Source organism: Clarias gariepinus, chromosome 2 (assembly GCF_024256425.1).
Source record: "Clarias gariepinus isolate MV-2021 ecotype Netherlands chromosome 2, CGAR_prim_01v2, whole genome shotgun sequence".
Classification (NCBI taxonomy): Eukaryota; Metazoa; Chordata; class Actinopteri; order Siluriformes; family Clariidae; genus Clarias; species Clarias gariepinus.
Genome location: NC_071101.1, coordinates 1,668,110 through 1,682,295, shown reverse-complemented (window position 1 = coordinate 1,682,295; position 14,186 = coordinate 1,668,110). Strand labels below are relative to the sequence as shown.

The following is a 14,186-nucleotide window of genomic DNA, read 5'->3' as shown; positions in this document are numbered from 1 at the left end:
TCTAAATAAAAACCCTCCGATTTAATTTCCTATAGTCTAACCAGCGCTCAACCGCACGCATAGTTTTCCCGAGCGCGAGGAAGTTTTTTGTGCTAAATAATGTTTATGCAGTATAAGAATTCCTATTAATCCTGGGTTGTTCTTCTAGTGTCACTATAGTGCTTTACAATGCCAGACAACATTCAAATGCAAATTATTCACCCTCCCCAGGTGTGAATCGGCTGTTCTCACCTATACATTCAGAGGAACTGTAATGGACCTCTCCACACTTTAAAAACCACTTGAATCTGAGGCTCTTCTGGAGACTTTCAGTGATTTCAATTTGTGTAATTTTAATCTCCTGGATTCTAGATTCTAAAGTTGACATTGTTACCTTTTTTAATCATTGGAATGGAAGAACTTATTTTCCTTATGATAGCATAAATTGCATTGTTTTTAATCAGTCTATACACAATAATATTATTTGGTATTTATTTATTTATTTATTTTTTAAACGGGTATGGGGGCTATCTTGGTTCATTAATCTCCGTGCCTGGTTTGGTATTCAGTGCGCATCTGTTATATTACAACTATCATAACACTCAAATACCTTTTATTGGGGGTTAAGTGACTGATGTGCCTAACATTTTTCAGCTGAGCCTTTGTTTCACTGAATAATCAACCACCGCGACACCCCCCTCTCTCTCACACACACACACACACAGAGCCGACCAAATCATTAGCACGTCCCTCCCCCAAACAGCACAGACATTTACATACACCTGAACTGAGTTGTTTGAGTAACATAGGTCGAACCCGTTACAAATCATAACAGTCTACTGCATTTCATTCTTATAATAACGCAAAAACACAAGCGGGGCTGAAAGACCGACATCAGCTGACGCAGTAGAACGTCCTGACACTGTTTTAATTTTATGGTAATTTATTTCAGTTAATAAATCTACTATAAATTTAAAGAACACAAGAAATAAGATGACACAAATCCATACACGCTTTTTTTCTAATTACAAGTGATAGAATCAAAAGGCTCACTGTGTTAACATTTATTGTGCTTAAATTTGATCCTAATAAGATTTGATTTAATTTAAATTCTAGAACAGTGGCAGCTGGAACACCTAAAACAGATGCAGGATAATTTTTTTATAATCTAAATAAAATGCTGTTTTAAATGTGGGCTATTGTTATTTACATGCAATATTTGTTAATTTAATTTAAATGGGGTTTGGTCTCCGGAATGTTGAGCATCAGGATCCTCTTCTTTACTTTCCTACGTAGAATCAGCGCTTAATCGCACGCATAAAGTTTTGTAAATTCGTTTAATGTTTAATAGTAAATAATGACCCCCGTTGCGCTGTACCACCGCTCGGAAAACCTTATGAAATACAAGTTAAAGACAATTATGATGATCTGCCACGGCGTGCGCGGGTGATGGGTGTACGCCCAAATCTACTATAACTACTCCCTCACTCCGTAGGCTCCCTGAATAGGCAGCAAAGGGACGGGAGCCGCCTATTTGTGCCGGCTGGCGATAATTAACGTTAATATGATCTCGGGCTTGCTCCGCATTATAAAAGCAAGGCGCGGAGGTTTGTCTGAGGTCTGGGAAGTACGTGATGTAATGGAGAATATGAAAGAAGCATGTCAGTGGGGAGATGTGACGCGCCCCGGGGACTTTAAACAAGGACATTAGAATTCCGCCCTTTGATCTCCGCGCTGAGGAGATCCGCGGGAGAAGCGCCGTCACGAGGGAGCGTGCAGGAGCGCTGCCTCCGCGTGCTCAGTTCTGCCACTCGCACCAACACTTATCGTCAGCTGTGTGCCCGCATGCCAGTGTGGCACAGCCCCCGGAACTGCACATGCACAACCTTTATCCCATTCTTTCCTTTCTCCCTCCTTCAACACTTTCCTTCCCTATTTTGCCTAAATAAATTACCCCTTTCCCGTAAGACCTCGCCTCGTGTCCGTGCTTTATGGTGCCGCCCGTGCAACATGGGTCGAATCCGTTACAGATCATAACAGTCTACTGCATTTCATTCTTATAATAACGCACAAACACAAGCGGGGCTGAATGACCAACATCAGCTGACGCAGTAGAACGTCCTGACAATGTTATAATTTTTATGGTCATTTATTTCAGTTAATAAATCTACTATAAATTTAAAGAACACAAGATATAAGACGACACAAAACCCTACACGCGTCTTTTCTAATTACACGTGATAAAATTTAAAGGCTCACTGTGTTAACATTTATTTTGTTTAAATTTGATCCTAATACGATTAAATTTAATTTAAATTCTACATTTGTATCGTCATTTTAGTTCTGTGATTATAAATTTGTTTAACTACAATGTTTTACTTGATTTTATCCGCTACTACGTGCAGTTCTAAAACTCTGTGTCTCATTAATCCAGCAGAGAATGAACTAAGGCATGAGGCGTCAGCCTGTAGTTATATAGCGCCACTCAACGGTAAAAGCCAGCAAACGCACAAAGCCAAACGGTACCGCCGAGCGCGGCGACGGTAGGACCTACAGTCCGATTGATTAACCACTGTATACTATATACAAGTTAAGTGCTTAAAATGCAGGTTTTAACACGATAGTCATCACCAGGGACTGTGAATGTATAGAGCGTGTGTGGATTGTCACTTTGCCAGTTGTTTGGCTAGTTATATCTGGAGGGCTTTGCTCATTGATACTCGTGTCTAGTAGGTGGCCGTGTTTAAGTTACTAACTTGGCCTAGCTAATGTTGTGCAATGTTGTCACTTGTTTGGAATGTTACAAACTGAAATCTGGAATGCCTGAATTTAACAAATATTGAGGAAAGTTTTGGTGTGAAGATGAGAGTCCAAGCAGAGAACAGTAACAGGAATTATCTGTGATCTGTGCCAGAGAGGTATGAGCAAGTATGAGACGAAAAGTTTATAGAATTGTTGTGAAACCAGCGGTCTTGTATGGTTTGTATACCAAAACATCGTTGCTGATATAAAGAAAGGAAACAGGGCTGTAGGGGTGGAGCTAAAGACGGTGCAATTTGCTTTGAGAGTGACAAGAATGGACAGGATTTGGAATGTGTATATTGGAGGAACAGTGCAAGTAGGACAGTTTGGAAACAAAGTTAGAGAGGCCAGATTAAGATGCTGTGGATGTGTATAAATAAATAAATAAATAAAAAGAAACTTTATGGGTTTTATTAGTTTTTGTCTGGCGTTGTGTTTGACATTACCCGCGTTGATTTATTGATTAAAATTACAGCGACTGTAGCGATTGTGGTTATTTGTATTAAATAGAAAAAACTACGTATTTTTTTTTTACTAAAACGTACACAGTGCTGTCGTTGCAAAGTAACTACGTCATCAAACCGCGTCCCGTTAGAGGAGACACGCTCCTTTGGGGGTGTTTTAAAAGTTTTACGTTCGCTAACTTTTGTTGTTTACGTAATTTATGCATTACAATATTTGTAATTTAGTGAGGCATTTGTAGCATGCACTTTGTGTATAAGCTGGCCCTGGCGTAGAGGCGCGTGGCTAGAAAATAATTAAATTAATTGCTTATAGTAGCCATATTCCTTAGAATGTTCTTTTGAACAGGGAGCGGCGTGCAGTTGCAGTTATACATGTGGGAGGTGCATGAGTTTTATTGTCTCCCCGACGTAGAGGCGTGTGAACTCAGCCCGGCGCACCTGAGGTTTGTTTTTCTGAGAGTGTTCTTAGAAACAGGGTAGATTGGCCGAATGCCTTATTAATTCACTATATTGGGATTTAATAAATGTGTGAATGATCTCCAAAGGTGTAGAGGCACGTGAGATTTGAAATAGAATCCATATTCCTGATGGTGTTTTTAGGAACGCGGAGATATTGCACATTTTTGATAATACTCTTATAAATTACAGTATATACTTATACACTTTGTTCGAACGTCACACTACCCGTAAGAAAAAGGAATAAATACATTTTTAAAGGTATATATTCTGGAATAATTCAATGAAATGAGCTTAACGTGTCCGTAATTAAACTGACCATCTTGAGGTGTCCGCCTAACTTTGATACACTACAATTTACCAACAATCAAAGCATGCTTATAAAATTATTACATTTGTGCACACAATATAATGACTACAGTAACAAAAATAAGTAAGTAAATAAATTAATTGTTGATTAAAAAATAACCAAGTATTGGCACAAGTTGGATCCCAAATTATGCAGCATTGAGCTCCGCTGCTCCAAATTAAGCGCAAGCCTCGGCTTGGGAGCTCGTGACCGAGCGATGTGCACTCCTGACACAGACAAAGAACTGACTGACTGACTTCAACTAATATTCAAACTAACACACCTGAAATGACAAACATTTGTACAGAGTGTACGTGACAAAGATTTATGTCTTCCATGTTGTATGTGACTGTACTCCTGTTTACACATAACTATATTGCTTTTACAAACAAAACAGCAGCAGCAAGGTTTAATCATAATTTCCTCAACAGAACAAAAGTACATAGGAAGGAAGCAGCCGCATAACAAATCGTGACAATGTGTGATGCCATTAAACAACCTTCTTTTTTTATTTTAGATACAGAAATTCCATTGGATCAGCTGATGGTTGACTTTACTGTGTCCAATGAAATTTATGAATGTTGTTTTACAGTATTTAACTAAAGGCTTTCTCATAGCAACATCAGACAAGGAGAAATTCGGGAACAATTCATCAGAGATATCGCTAAATCATCCATATGTAACTCCAATTTGAGATTTTACTAATTCATATGCTGATACGTGTCTTCTGTAGTGAAGGCCAATAATGAAGTGCTAGTAACCTCTCTTCTGGGCTCCAACTGATTCTCTACTATACGTAAAGTATCTGGGTCGAATAAGAGATCAGCTTGGAAGATGACTTGGATGTTTTGGACACTGATTTTTCCTCACCTTACCCCATACACATACTGTATAGTGAACAACACTGTATAGTCTGAAAACACACATGGCAGAATTGTGAGAGTGAGGGAGAGAGAGAAAGGAAGGGAAAGCGAGAGAGTGGCACCAGCAGCCACGCATGCGCAAATACGTGCACTACACCCGCACGTAACAATGGAAAACATTGTTTAAACCTTTAACAATGAAGATCTGTAAAGTTATTTGGATTTTTACAACATTGTTGTTGAAATACACAGTCCTGAAGGGACGTTTTTTTTTTTTTGCTGAGTATTCATGTTTAATTAAAATTTCAAATCATCATGTTCACCCATGGGGGAAACATGACCAAATTACTGCATACACCCCGGAACACGATGATTATTCATTATTTATTAGCATGCTTACTTACAGGTTAATCTGCATTTGAAAAGGCTTAAAATTGAGCAAAATCAACCAGAATCTCTCTAAGTGAGTAAGCAAATTAAAGATGAATGAATAAATAGCTTAAAATGGTACTTCAGCGTAGTACCCTACCATGAGTTAATATATACCTATATTTTTTATTATATATATATATATATATATATATATATATATATATATATATATATATATATATATATATATATATATATATATATATATATAATCAGCTCATCAATGTTTCAGTGGATCTCCGATTTTCTGACTGGCAGACCACAGGCAGTAAGGATGGGCGGACATGTCTCAGCCTCACTCACTCTCAGCACTGGAGTCCCCCAGGGTTGTGTTCTGAGCCCCCTGCTGTACTCTTTGTACACCTACGACTGCGTGGCCACTACCAACTCCACCGCCATCATCAAGTTTGCTGACGACACTATCGTGGTGGGCCTGATCAACAACAATGATGAGACGGCCTACCTAGAGGAGATCGGAGATCTGGAGAACTGGTGCCAGAGAAACAATCTCCTCCTGAACGTCAGCAAGACAAAGGAGCTGATGGTGGACTTTAGTACAAAGCAGGAGAGGAACTACCAGACCCCCGTCATCAACAGGAGCCCAGTGGAGAGAGTGGACAGCTTCCGATACCGCGGTGTTCACATCACGCAGGACCTGTCATGGTCCTGTCACATCAACACCATGGTGAAAAAGGCCTGGCAGCGTCTTTACCACCTCAGACGCTTGAGAGACTTCAGACTGCCCTCCAAGGTGCTCAGGAATTTCTACTCCTGTACCATAGAGAGCATCCTGATGGGAAACATCATGACCTGGTTTGGAAACAGCACCATGCAGGACAGACGAGCTCTACAGAGGGTGGTGCGATCAGCTGAGCGCATCATCCGCACCGAGCTCCCTGACCTGCACTTGATCTACAGCAAGCGGTGCTGGACCAAGGCCAGGAAGAGTGTAAAGGACCTCAGCCATCCCAACAATGGACTGTTCTCTCTGTTGTGGTCTTGGAAGCGATTCCGCTCCCTGAAGGCCAACACAGAGAGACTAAGGAGGAGCTTCTTCCCGCAGGCAATAAGGTCTCTTAATCACATCACACCACACAGGAGTAATATCTTTTAAACATTGACATTGACTGGACAATTATGGACACATTCATGCAATACATATTTACATATCTGAAGCCATTGCACATGTCACTTTTCATAAGTCACTTTAGACAATACATGTTTATCTGCCATTGCACATGCCACTTTGCCACTTTAAAACATTTTAATGCGACTTTTTAATTCGATTCTAATGTGACAAATAAAATTTGAATTTAATATATATATATATATATATATATATATATATATATATATATATATATATATATATATATATATATATATATATATATATATATATATAATATATATATATTGTCACATCTGAGCCACCTCAGTCCTGGGGAGTAAGATCTGGCTCACCCGTCTACTGAGCCGTCGCTTTGTCTCCCCCTAGTGTGTCTGCGTGTGTAACATGTCCTCCCTAATTCCTAGATTACCTGCACCTGTGTCTACCCCGTGTGTGTCCCTATTTATTCCAGCCGAACCCGTAGCCCCTCGTCTGTTCACTGTTTTCACCATGCTTTGTGTTCCCCCATGTGTCTGATCATTGTGTGTTTTTGTCTTAACCCAGGACTGAGGGAGTCTGCAGGCGGAAGACCTTTTTGTTTCGCTCACGGAAAAGTTCAAGTTCAAGGCTGACCCTGAGGCAGCGCTGAGTTCCTCGCAAGGCTGTAAATCCAGTCGTTTGGTGTGACCTAAGTACTCTTTATAATTTCCCGCCTGCAGACCCGGCCTGGGGAAGCTCGTCCCCATTTAGTTTTAATATTCACAAATAAAAAAAAACACCGAACAAAACAAAACCAAAGATAACAAAACTAAATGGGGACGAGCTTCCCCAGGCCGGGTCTGCAGGCGGGAAATTATAAAGAGTACTTAGGTCACACCAAACGACTGGATTTACAGCCTTGCGAGGAACTCAGCGCTGCCTCAGGGTCAGCCTTGAACTTGAACTTTTCCGTGAGCGAAACAAAAAGGTCTTCCGCCTGCAGACTCCCTCAGTCCTGGGTTAAGACAAAAACACACAATGATCAGACACATGGGGGAACACAAAGCATGGTGAAAACAGTGAACAGACGAGGGGCTACGGGTTCGGCTGGAATAAATAGGGACACACACGGGGTAGACACAGGTGCAGGTAATCTAGGAATTAGGGAGGACATGTTACACACGCAGACACACTAGGGGGAGACAAAGCGACGGCTCAGTAGACGGGTGAGCCAGATCTTACTCCCCAGGACTGAGGTGGCTCTGATGTGACATATATATAATCGTATATTCATGTTTAATTAAATTCTTAAATCCTCGAGGTGAACATTTGTGGTATTCACTGGTTATCAAGTTGATAAATAGGAGACACAATTAACGAACTTCTTAGAAAGAAAAGATCGAGTTTTCCTCCTTTTTTAAAAATAAATGAATACTTTTACTTTTGCAAAGATTTTAAGTGACCATTTGCCATATACTGTCTGCTTTATGATATTTTTAATAAAACTGTATTGAAACCAAATTGTGTATGTTCCTTTTTGAATATTTAATAACGCTTTTCCGGAACATTGTTGTCCATACGTTTTATGTATATGGTAAACAGTGAAATCTAAACACAATCAGAAAAAGAAGAATAAAGGAATGTACGAAACATTAACACCTTTACCGTGTTCAAATAAATAAAGTTACTGCATTATGTTTCAAAACATCCTTAATTTACATTTTTCTCCTAATTATTTGTCCACAAATACTTTGACAACATACACTTATTAATTTATCCACATACGCTTATCAACAAGTATCAAGAATGTGCATTTCATATGAATGTCCATATGCATGTCAAATATGAGACGCGCACACAAACACACACAAACTCTCTCCGTGCAAACACACCTACTGTACAGTACCTAAGAAGTGCGCGCACACCAGTGGCGATTTCTTTAAGACTGCAAGGGAAGCTCAGCTTCCCCTATAATGTCACAAAATGAATGGTCAAATTATGTACTATTGTATTAACATTTTATTGACCAAAAGTGCGTTAGAAAACGTTCATATGAACAAATCTTCTCTGAGACTGATGTGGTCTTTGATATTGTCCAGCAGAGGGCGATGGATGTTCTTTACTGCAGGAAAAGAATTAAATCTCTTCTTGCATTTGTCAAAGAGAAGAGGTCAGAGGGGGCTTTTCAAGCCGTTTATGCCAAAACAGCAGATCTTACATCAGTCCCACGAGATGAGTCCATGAGAAAGCGCCGTCTGACCCAATTACAGGATCCCCAAGAGCGATACAGAAATCTGTACATGGCCATCCTTGATAACATCTTGGAGCAGATTCCTCGACGTTTTTCAAATTTGGAAAGCATGCTCTTGTTGAGCATGGAGACTAAGGTCAGAACTTCAAGTCCTGTATTCAGATCATGACTTGCAGGGTAACAGGGGAAAGCTGTGTGATTACTTGGTGTTCCTTAAAGACATGGAGTTGGACAGTGCAATGCCTCAGCTTTAAAAACTGTTCTCATTAGTGGCAACAATTGGAGCTACATATGCAGGTGTAGAAAGAAGCTTCTCCTGTTTAAAGCGGTTCAAGTCCTACACCTGAAACACAATGGGCCAAGGCCGTTTAAGCAGCCTAGCTCTGCTGGCCATTGAGAGGACACTGGTCAAGTCACTGGAAAAGACGCCTAGTTGGTACGACAGGGTCACAGACCATTTTCTACATATTAACAATATTTTCCATATACAGTACATGTATTTGTCTTTGGTGCATTTCTGGCCTAAAATGTCTGCATTTTTATCGATAAATCGCGCGCGATTAGCAGCCTTTTTATCAGAACGCTGCCTTTTGTAAAGTGAAAGTACGAGCCGCGAGATTCCACACGGCAAAGAACAGCTTTATTTTAGTCATAAATTCACAATCACATTCCAGGTCTTATTCCTAGCCGGGGTTAAATAATGAATGATATAATTATTCAATGCTGGACACAAACAGAAAAAAACATGATGAAAAGCCTGAAGCACTTTGTGTTCATGAAATAATAATTACTTAATATGATAAAATTATGATGTATATCAATTTGATGTCTACACTTTTTTACGTTTTAAATAAGATATGTTGGCATATTCACGAATTAGGACATTCGCATAGTCAACACTATCAGATAGCTTACTATCAGGAAATAAATTAAGAACATTTAAACCGAGACATTGCCATGTCTTTCATTGTTTTGTCCCTGTTAAGACATTACAAAAACTACATAAGAAACTTGGGCATCTCATTTTATCATTATAAAAAATAATATAAAGCACATATACACACATTCATCTAGATCTGTTGTAAAACAAAATAAAATTCATGTTTGCTTCAGCAATGGAAACAATATTGCTTTAGGCTAACTAATAATACACAACTCTTCGTTGTACTTGGTCCAGCTTTTAGATAAGTCCTTCCATGCGCCATTTGGCGGATATTCAGTGAAGCACAACACATTTATTTAAATTCCCAGTTGTTGCTCGCGGCATCTCGTGGGAAAACACGTGCATTCTTAATGGCCAGGTCTGTATCTGTATTAACTGTGCTTTAGCTGAGCAGTTTGGTGGTTGGAACAAATGAGCAAAATCACAATGAACGGGACTTCACATCGGGACTTGCCTATTGCTAGACAGCTATCATTAGCTATTGAGTATGGCTGTGATAGTATTCAGAAAAGTAACTTACACCCTATAAAGTTGTGTATGCATGCAAAGAAAGTCTAACACACACTAACACACACTGATACATATTAAACCGACTAACACACTCATGCACACCAACACACACTAACACATACTAACACACAATAACACACACTAGTACATTATTTTACTAACTTGTGTTAGCTGCTTACTTTCTCATGATTTGTAAGGCGTGTTCCAGGTGCTTTTTGTCCATTTTAACAGCAGTGTGTCCTTGCTTCTTGTCTCTGATGTTACATGTTACAGATTTCCCATGAGCTCTTGCACGGGGCAATTTACTAAATTTTTAAGTTATTGTTGTTAAACATAAAGAATATTGAGTTAAAATAAGTGATAATTGTAGTTTTTGACACTAATCAGTATAATTAATCCATTTTTAAATATTTTGACAAAAATTAATAGTTGTTTTTTTAGTCATTTATTTTAATATGACCAACTCAATGACGTATGTGATTTTTAGAGATTTTATTAAGGTAACATAACCTTTTTATTATTGTGAAATTTACAAGGCCACAAAATCATTTTTAGATTGTGGTTAATATCCCTCTTCACTGCTTTGTGTAAGATATCTAACTTTGATTCTCACTCACTCATCAGCTATACCGCTTTAGGGGGTCATGGGGGGCCTGGAGCCTATCCCATGAGACTTAGGGCACGAGACAGGGTACACCCTGGACAGGGTGCCAATCCATCTCAGGGCACACACACAAATACACACACTACGGGCAATTTGGGAACAACAGTTAGCCTAATCTGCATGTCTTTTGACTGTGGGAGGAAACTGAAGTATGCAGGAGGAAGAAACGCACCTAGCACGGGGAGAATATGCAAACTACATGCACACAGAGACGGAAATCGAACCTGGACCCTGGAGGTGCAAGACGGCAGTGCTAACAACTACACCATTGTGCCGCCCACCTTTGAATCTATTCATTTTATTATTTTTATTTTAGTCTTGCCTTTGATACTTCATCTAAGAGTTCCTGTAATGTAAGCTGCAAGCGGGATTTTAATTAATACTTGATTATACCTTATTGACAAAAAATGTTTATTCATCTCTTGTTTTGCTATCTGATTTAATTCTTATATGCAGCCAAGTCCTAATCCTACCTCTCATATCACAATTTTGTTTCTGTTTTTCTTCTTTTATTATTTATCTTAAATTTGCCCAAATAACTTTTCTATCTGTACTAAATCTTGTCTTATTTTCTGCATTAAAACTCTTGTTCATCTACTTAACTTTGCTGTGGCTTTATTCAGTTCTTTGTATTTCACCTGTTTACATGTATATTTACAAATGTTAACTCCTTACAGCCACATTTCTGAAGTTCACTCAATCTGCTAACACCAACAACCACCAACGTCTGCTCCTGCTCCCCATCTGTTCCCCTAGCCACAGCATAAATGTCTATGTCTGCTCTTTTAAAGTTCACTTAACCACAGCATACATGTTTGCATTCTTCATAACTTCTTCATAAACAACTTTATACCAGGAAACATTTGCTCGTAAGCTTTTTCCCTTCATGCACATCTGTGCAAAACTTTGCAACTTTGCTGTCGTAAGCTTTTTCCCTTCATGCACATCTGTGCAAAACTTTGCAACTTTGCTGTTGTAAGCTTTTTACATTCATGCACATGTAACTCTTCCTGCAACTTCACAAAATCTCTCTCAGATAAAACCCATACATTTATTTACTTAACATTATCAACTTATTATAATTACTTATACTATAATTAATTGACATCACATTTCCAAAAGTCACATAATAGACAAAGAGAGAAATAACATTAACAATATGGCCTAATTGTGATACATCACATACAGTACAGCAGGGCCAAAGTGTTGTCATACAAAGCTTCACAGTTACGAAATAGTCTTCTAATTCTTGTTTCGGTCAAGGAGCAGATTTGGGGGACTCATGGGCATGGAGTGTCATGGTGTATAGTACTCGTATGGTTGTATGCTGTCTTCCCCCACTTTCATGGGTCATAATCAAATATGTGGACATGCCAACATTTTTAACAGTTTGCAGGATAGTTTACTTGAACTGATATAGTTGCTGATTTGTAGTCTGTGCTTAAAAAACAGCTCAGAAGTATAAAAAAATAACACAAGGACAAATGCAGTTTCCTTATGTAATTTAATCATAAACATTTGACAGTTCAACAAAAGATTTATACAGGTCATGTGTGAGTCAGTAAAACATTTTCCTCTATCACCAGAAACAGCTTAATAAACATATTTATTTACAGACTGATTTTTTTTTTCATAAGCTGTCATGTTACTTCTATTTACTCCTATATATACACACATGAGTAAGGAGTGTGGATAATTTTTGACTCACTATAGTCCCCTGAAAGCAGCCCAACGAGGACAAAGACTTATTTCTGATAAGGGTTACAACATAAGATATACAGAATGACAAGATTAAGTTTACAGGATCATCTGACATCAAATATGACATAAATTTTCCAGAAAAATCTCCTTTATAAAATGCAGGAATATGCTGTTCCACGCTTTAAATTTTTCTTCTTTTCTTTTAAATCCTCTGGTTTTGTGTTTCTGAAAGTGATTTATTTTCTGTATTATATTATAATACATATGTCCTTTTGGTTTTCCCTTTGAAGTTTCTTTAATTCCTGCAGCAACTCATTATGTCGTCGTTCCCACTCTTTTTTATCTGCTTTTTCCTTCTTGACTTCCTCTGCCTTTGTAAACAGCTCATAGCTATAGTAACTATAATTGTTTGTGTGCAGCATCTTGTTTATCTTTTCCCAGAATTTCTTCACTTGGATTTCATTCTCCGACCTGTTGTTGAACACATGGTACCTATGTCTGCATGCTGTTATCAGTTTCTGAATGTCCGGTCCAGCCTCGGTAATGTAGCTTTCTATGGTTTTTTTGTCATACTCAAGATCATCTCCATGAGTGAATAATACAATCATATGCTTGCACACATCATCACCAAAGATTTTTTGAAATTTTTTGACAGTGTTTCTCTCCTCTTCAGTGTGACGCCTCACATCAAGAAGAAGTAGAAATGCATGAGGACCAGGAGCTATTAACTCAGTCCCTCTGACAAGCTCTTCTGTGATTTCTTTATCAGATCTTGATGTGTCATACAAACCAGGTGTGTCAATGATTGTAACAATTCGATTATTTATTTCTTTCGTATGAGAAGTGCATTTTTGTGTAACAGATGAGCCTCTAACCTCTGACAAAAACATCCTTTCTCCAAGAATGGTGTTTCCTGTAGCACTTTTGCCAACGCCTGTTTTTCCTAGGAGGACCAAGCGCAGTGGAAATTTATCTGCAAGATAAATCAAGTTGTTTGAAGGTTTAACTTATGTTTAACTAACCTTAGCATATATATTTTTTTATTAGGTTTTAAAATAAAGTCTGTTTTTCATATTGTGATTATGGTAAAATGTTGGGAAGGAAGGTTGAGAAGATTGATAGAAGCACTGTTTCCATTTCCATTCAAGGATAATAATGCTTTAAGTTAATTAGGCCAGAAACAAACTAACAAACTAACTAAATTACAACAAAATATATGCTTCTAGGTTACTCACAAAGAAACAATCATCTATAATGAGTAAGTAAAGGTTTAACACTGCACTATATGTACTATGTATATACTGTACATATGAGTAAAAAAAATAAATATACAATAGTATTTGTATACAAAAGCAGCAAGCCAAAAGGTACTAAATGGACTTGCCAGAGCTGTTTTTTATAAGCCTGATAATTATTCAATACTGCATATTATTTTAATCTTGTTTATTGCATATTATTTCAAAATATATTACTTTTAAATAAGATGGTGGCAGTTGATGCTGATTATAAATACTATATTTGCAAAATTGCCATTTTTATATTTTACACTTACCATTGGCAGCCATGGTACTGGGAGTGCTGATGCAGTTACTAGTTTCTTTAGTCGTATTTATATTAATGTAAGTAAACTGAATTTATGGTTATATTATGGTGCCATGTAATCTCTAAACCCCTCCTATCTA

The 14,186-nt window shown here is 38.1% G+C and overlaps 1 protein-coding gene and 1 gene segment (V, D, J or C); both read right to left on the bottom strand.

Annotated features, from left to right (window-relative positions):
• The window catches only part of LOC128516013 (Ig kappa chain V-V region MOPC 21-like), a 226,157-nt gene that overhangs the window by 121,035 nt on the left and 90,936 nt on the right, over nt 1–14,186 (bottom strand).
• On the bottom strand, nt 12,297–14,107 carry zgc:153642 (uncharacterized protein LOC768150 homolog). The gene is made up of 2 exons (XM_053490322.1): nt 14,057–14,107; nt 12,297–13,477 (listed from the first exon to the last, which is right to left on the bottom strand). The coding sequence occupies exons 1-2, from the start codon at nt 14,067–14,069 to the stop codon at nt 12,753–12,755; spliced, it is 738 nt and encodes a 245-aa protein (XP_053346297.1). The 5' UTR covers nt 14,070–14,107; the 3' UTR covers nt 12,297–12,752.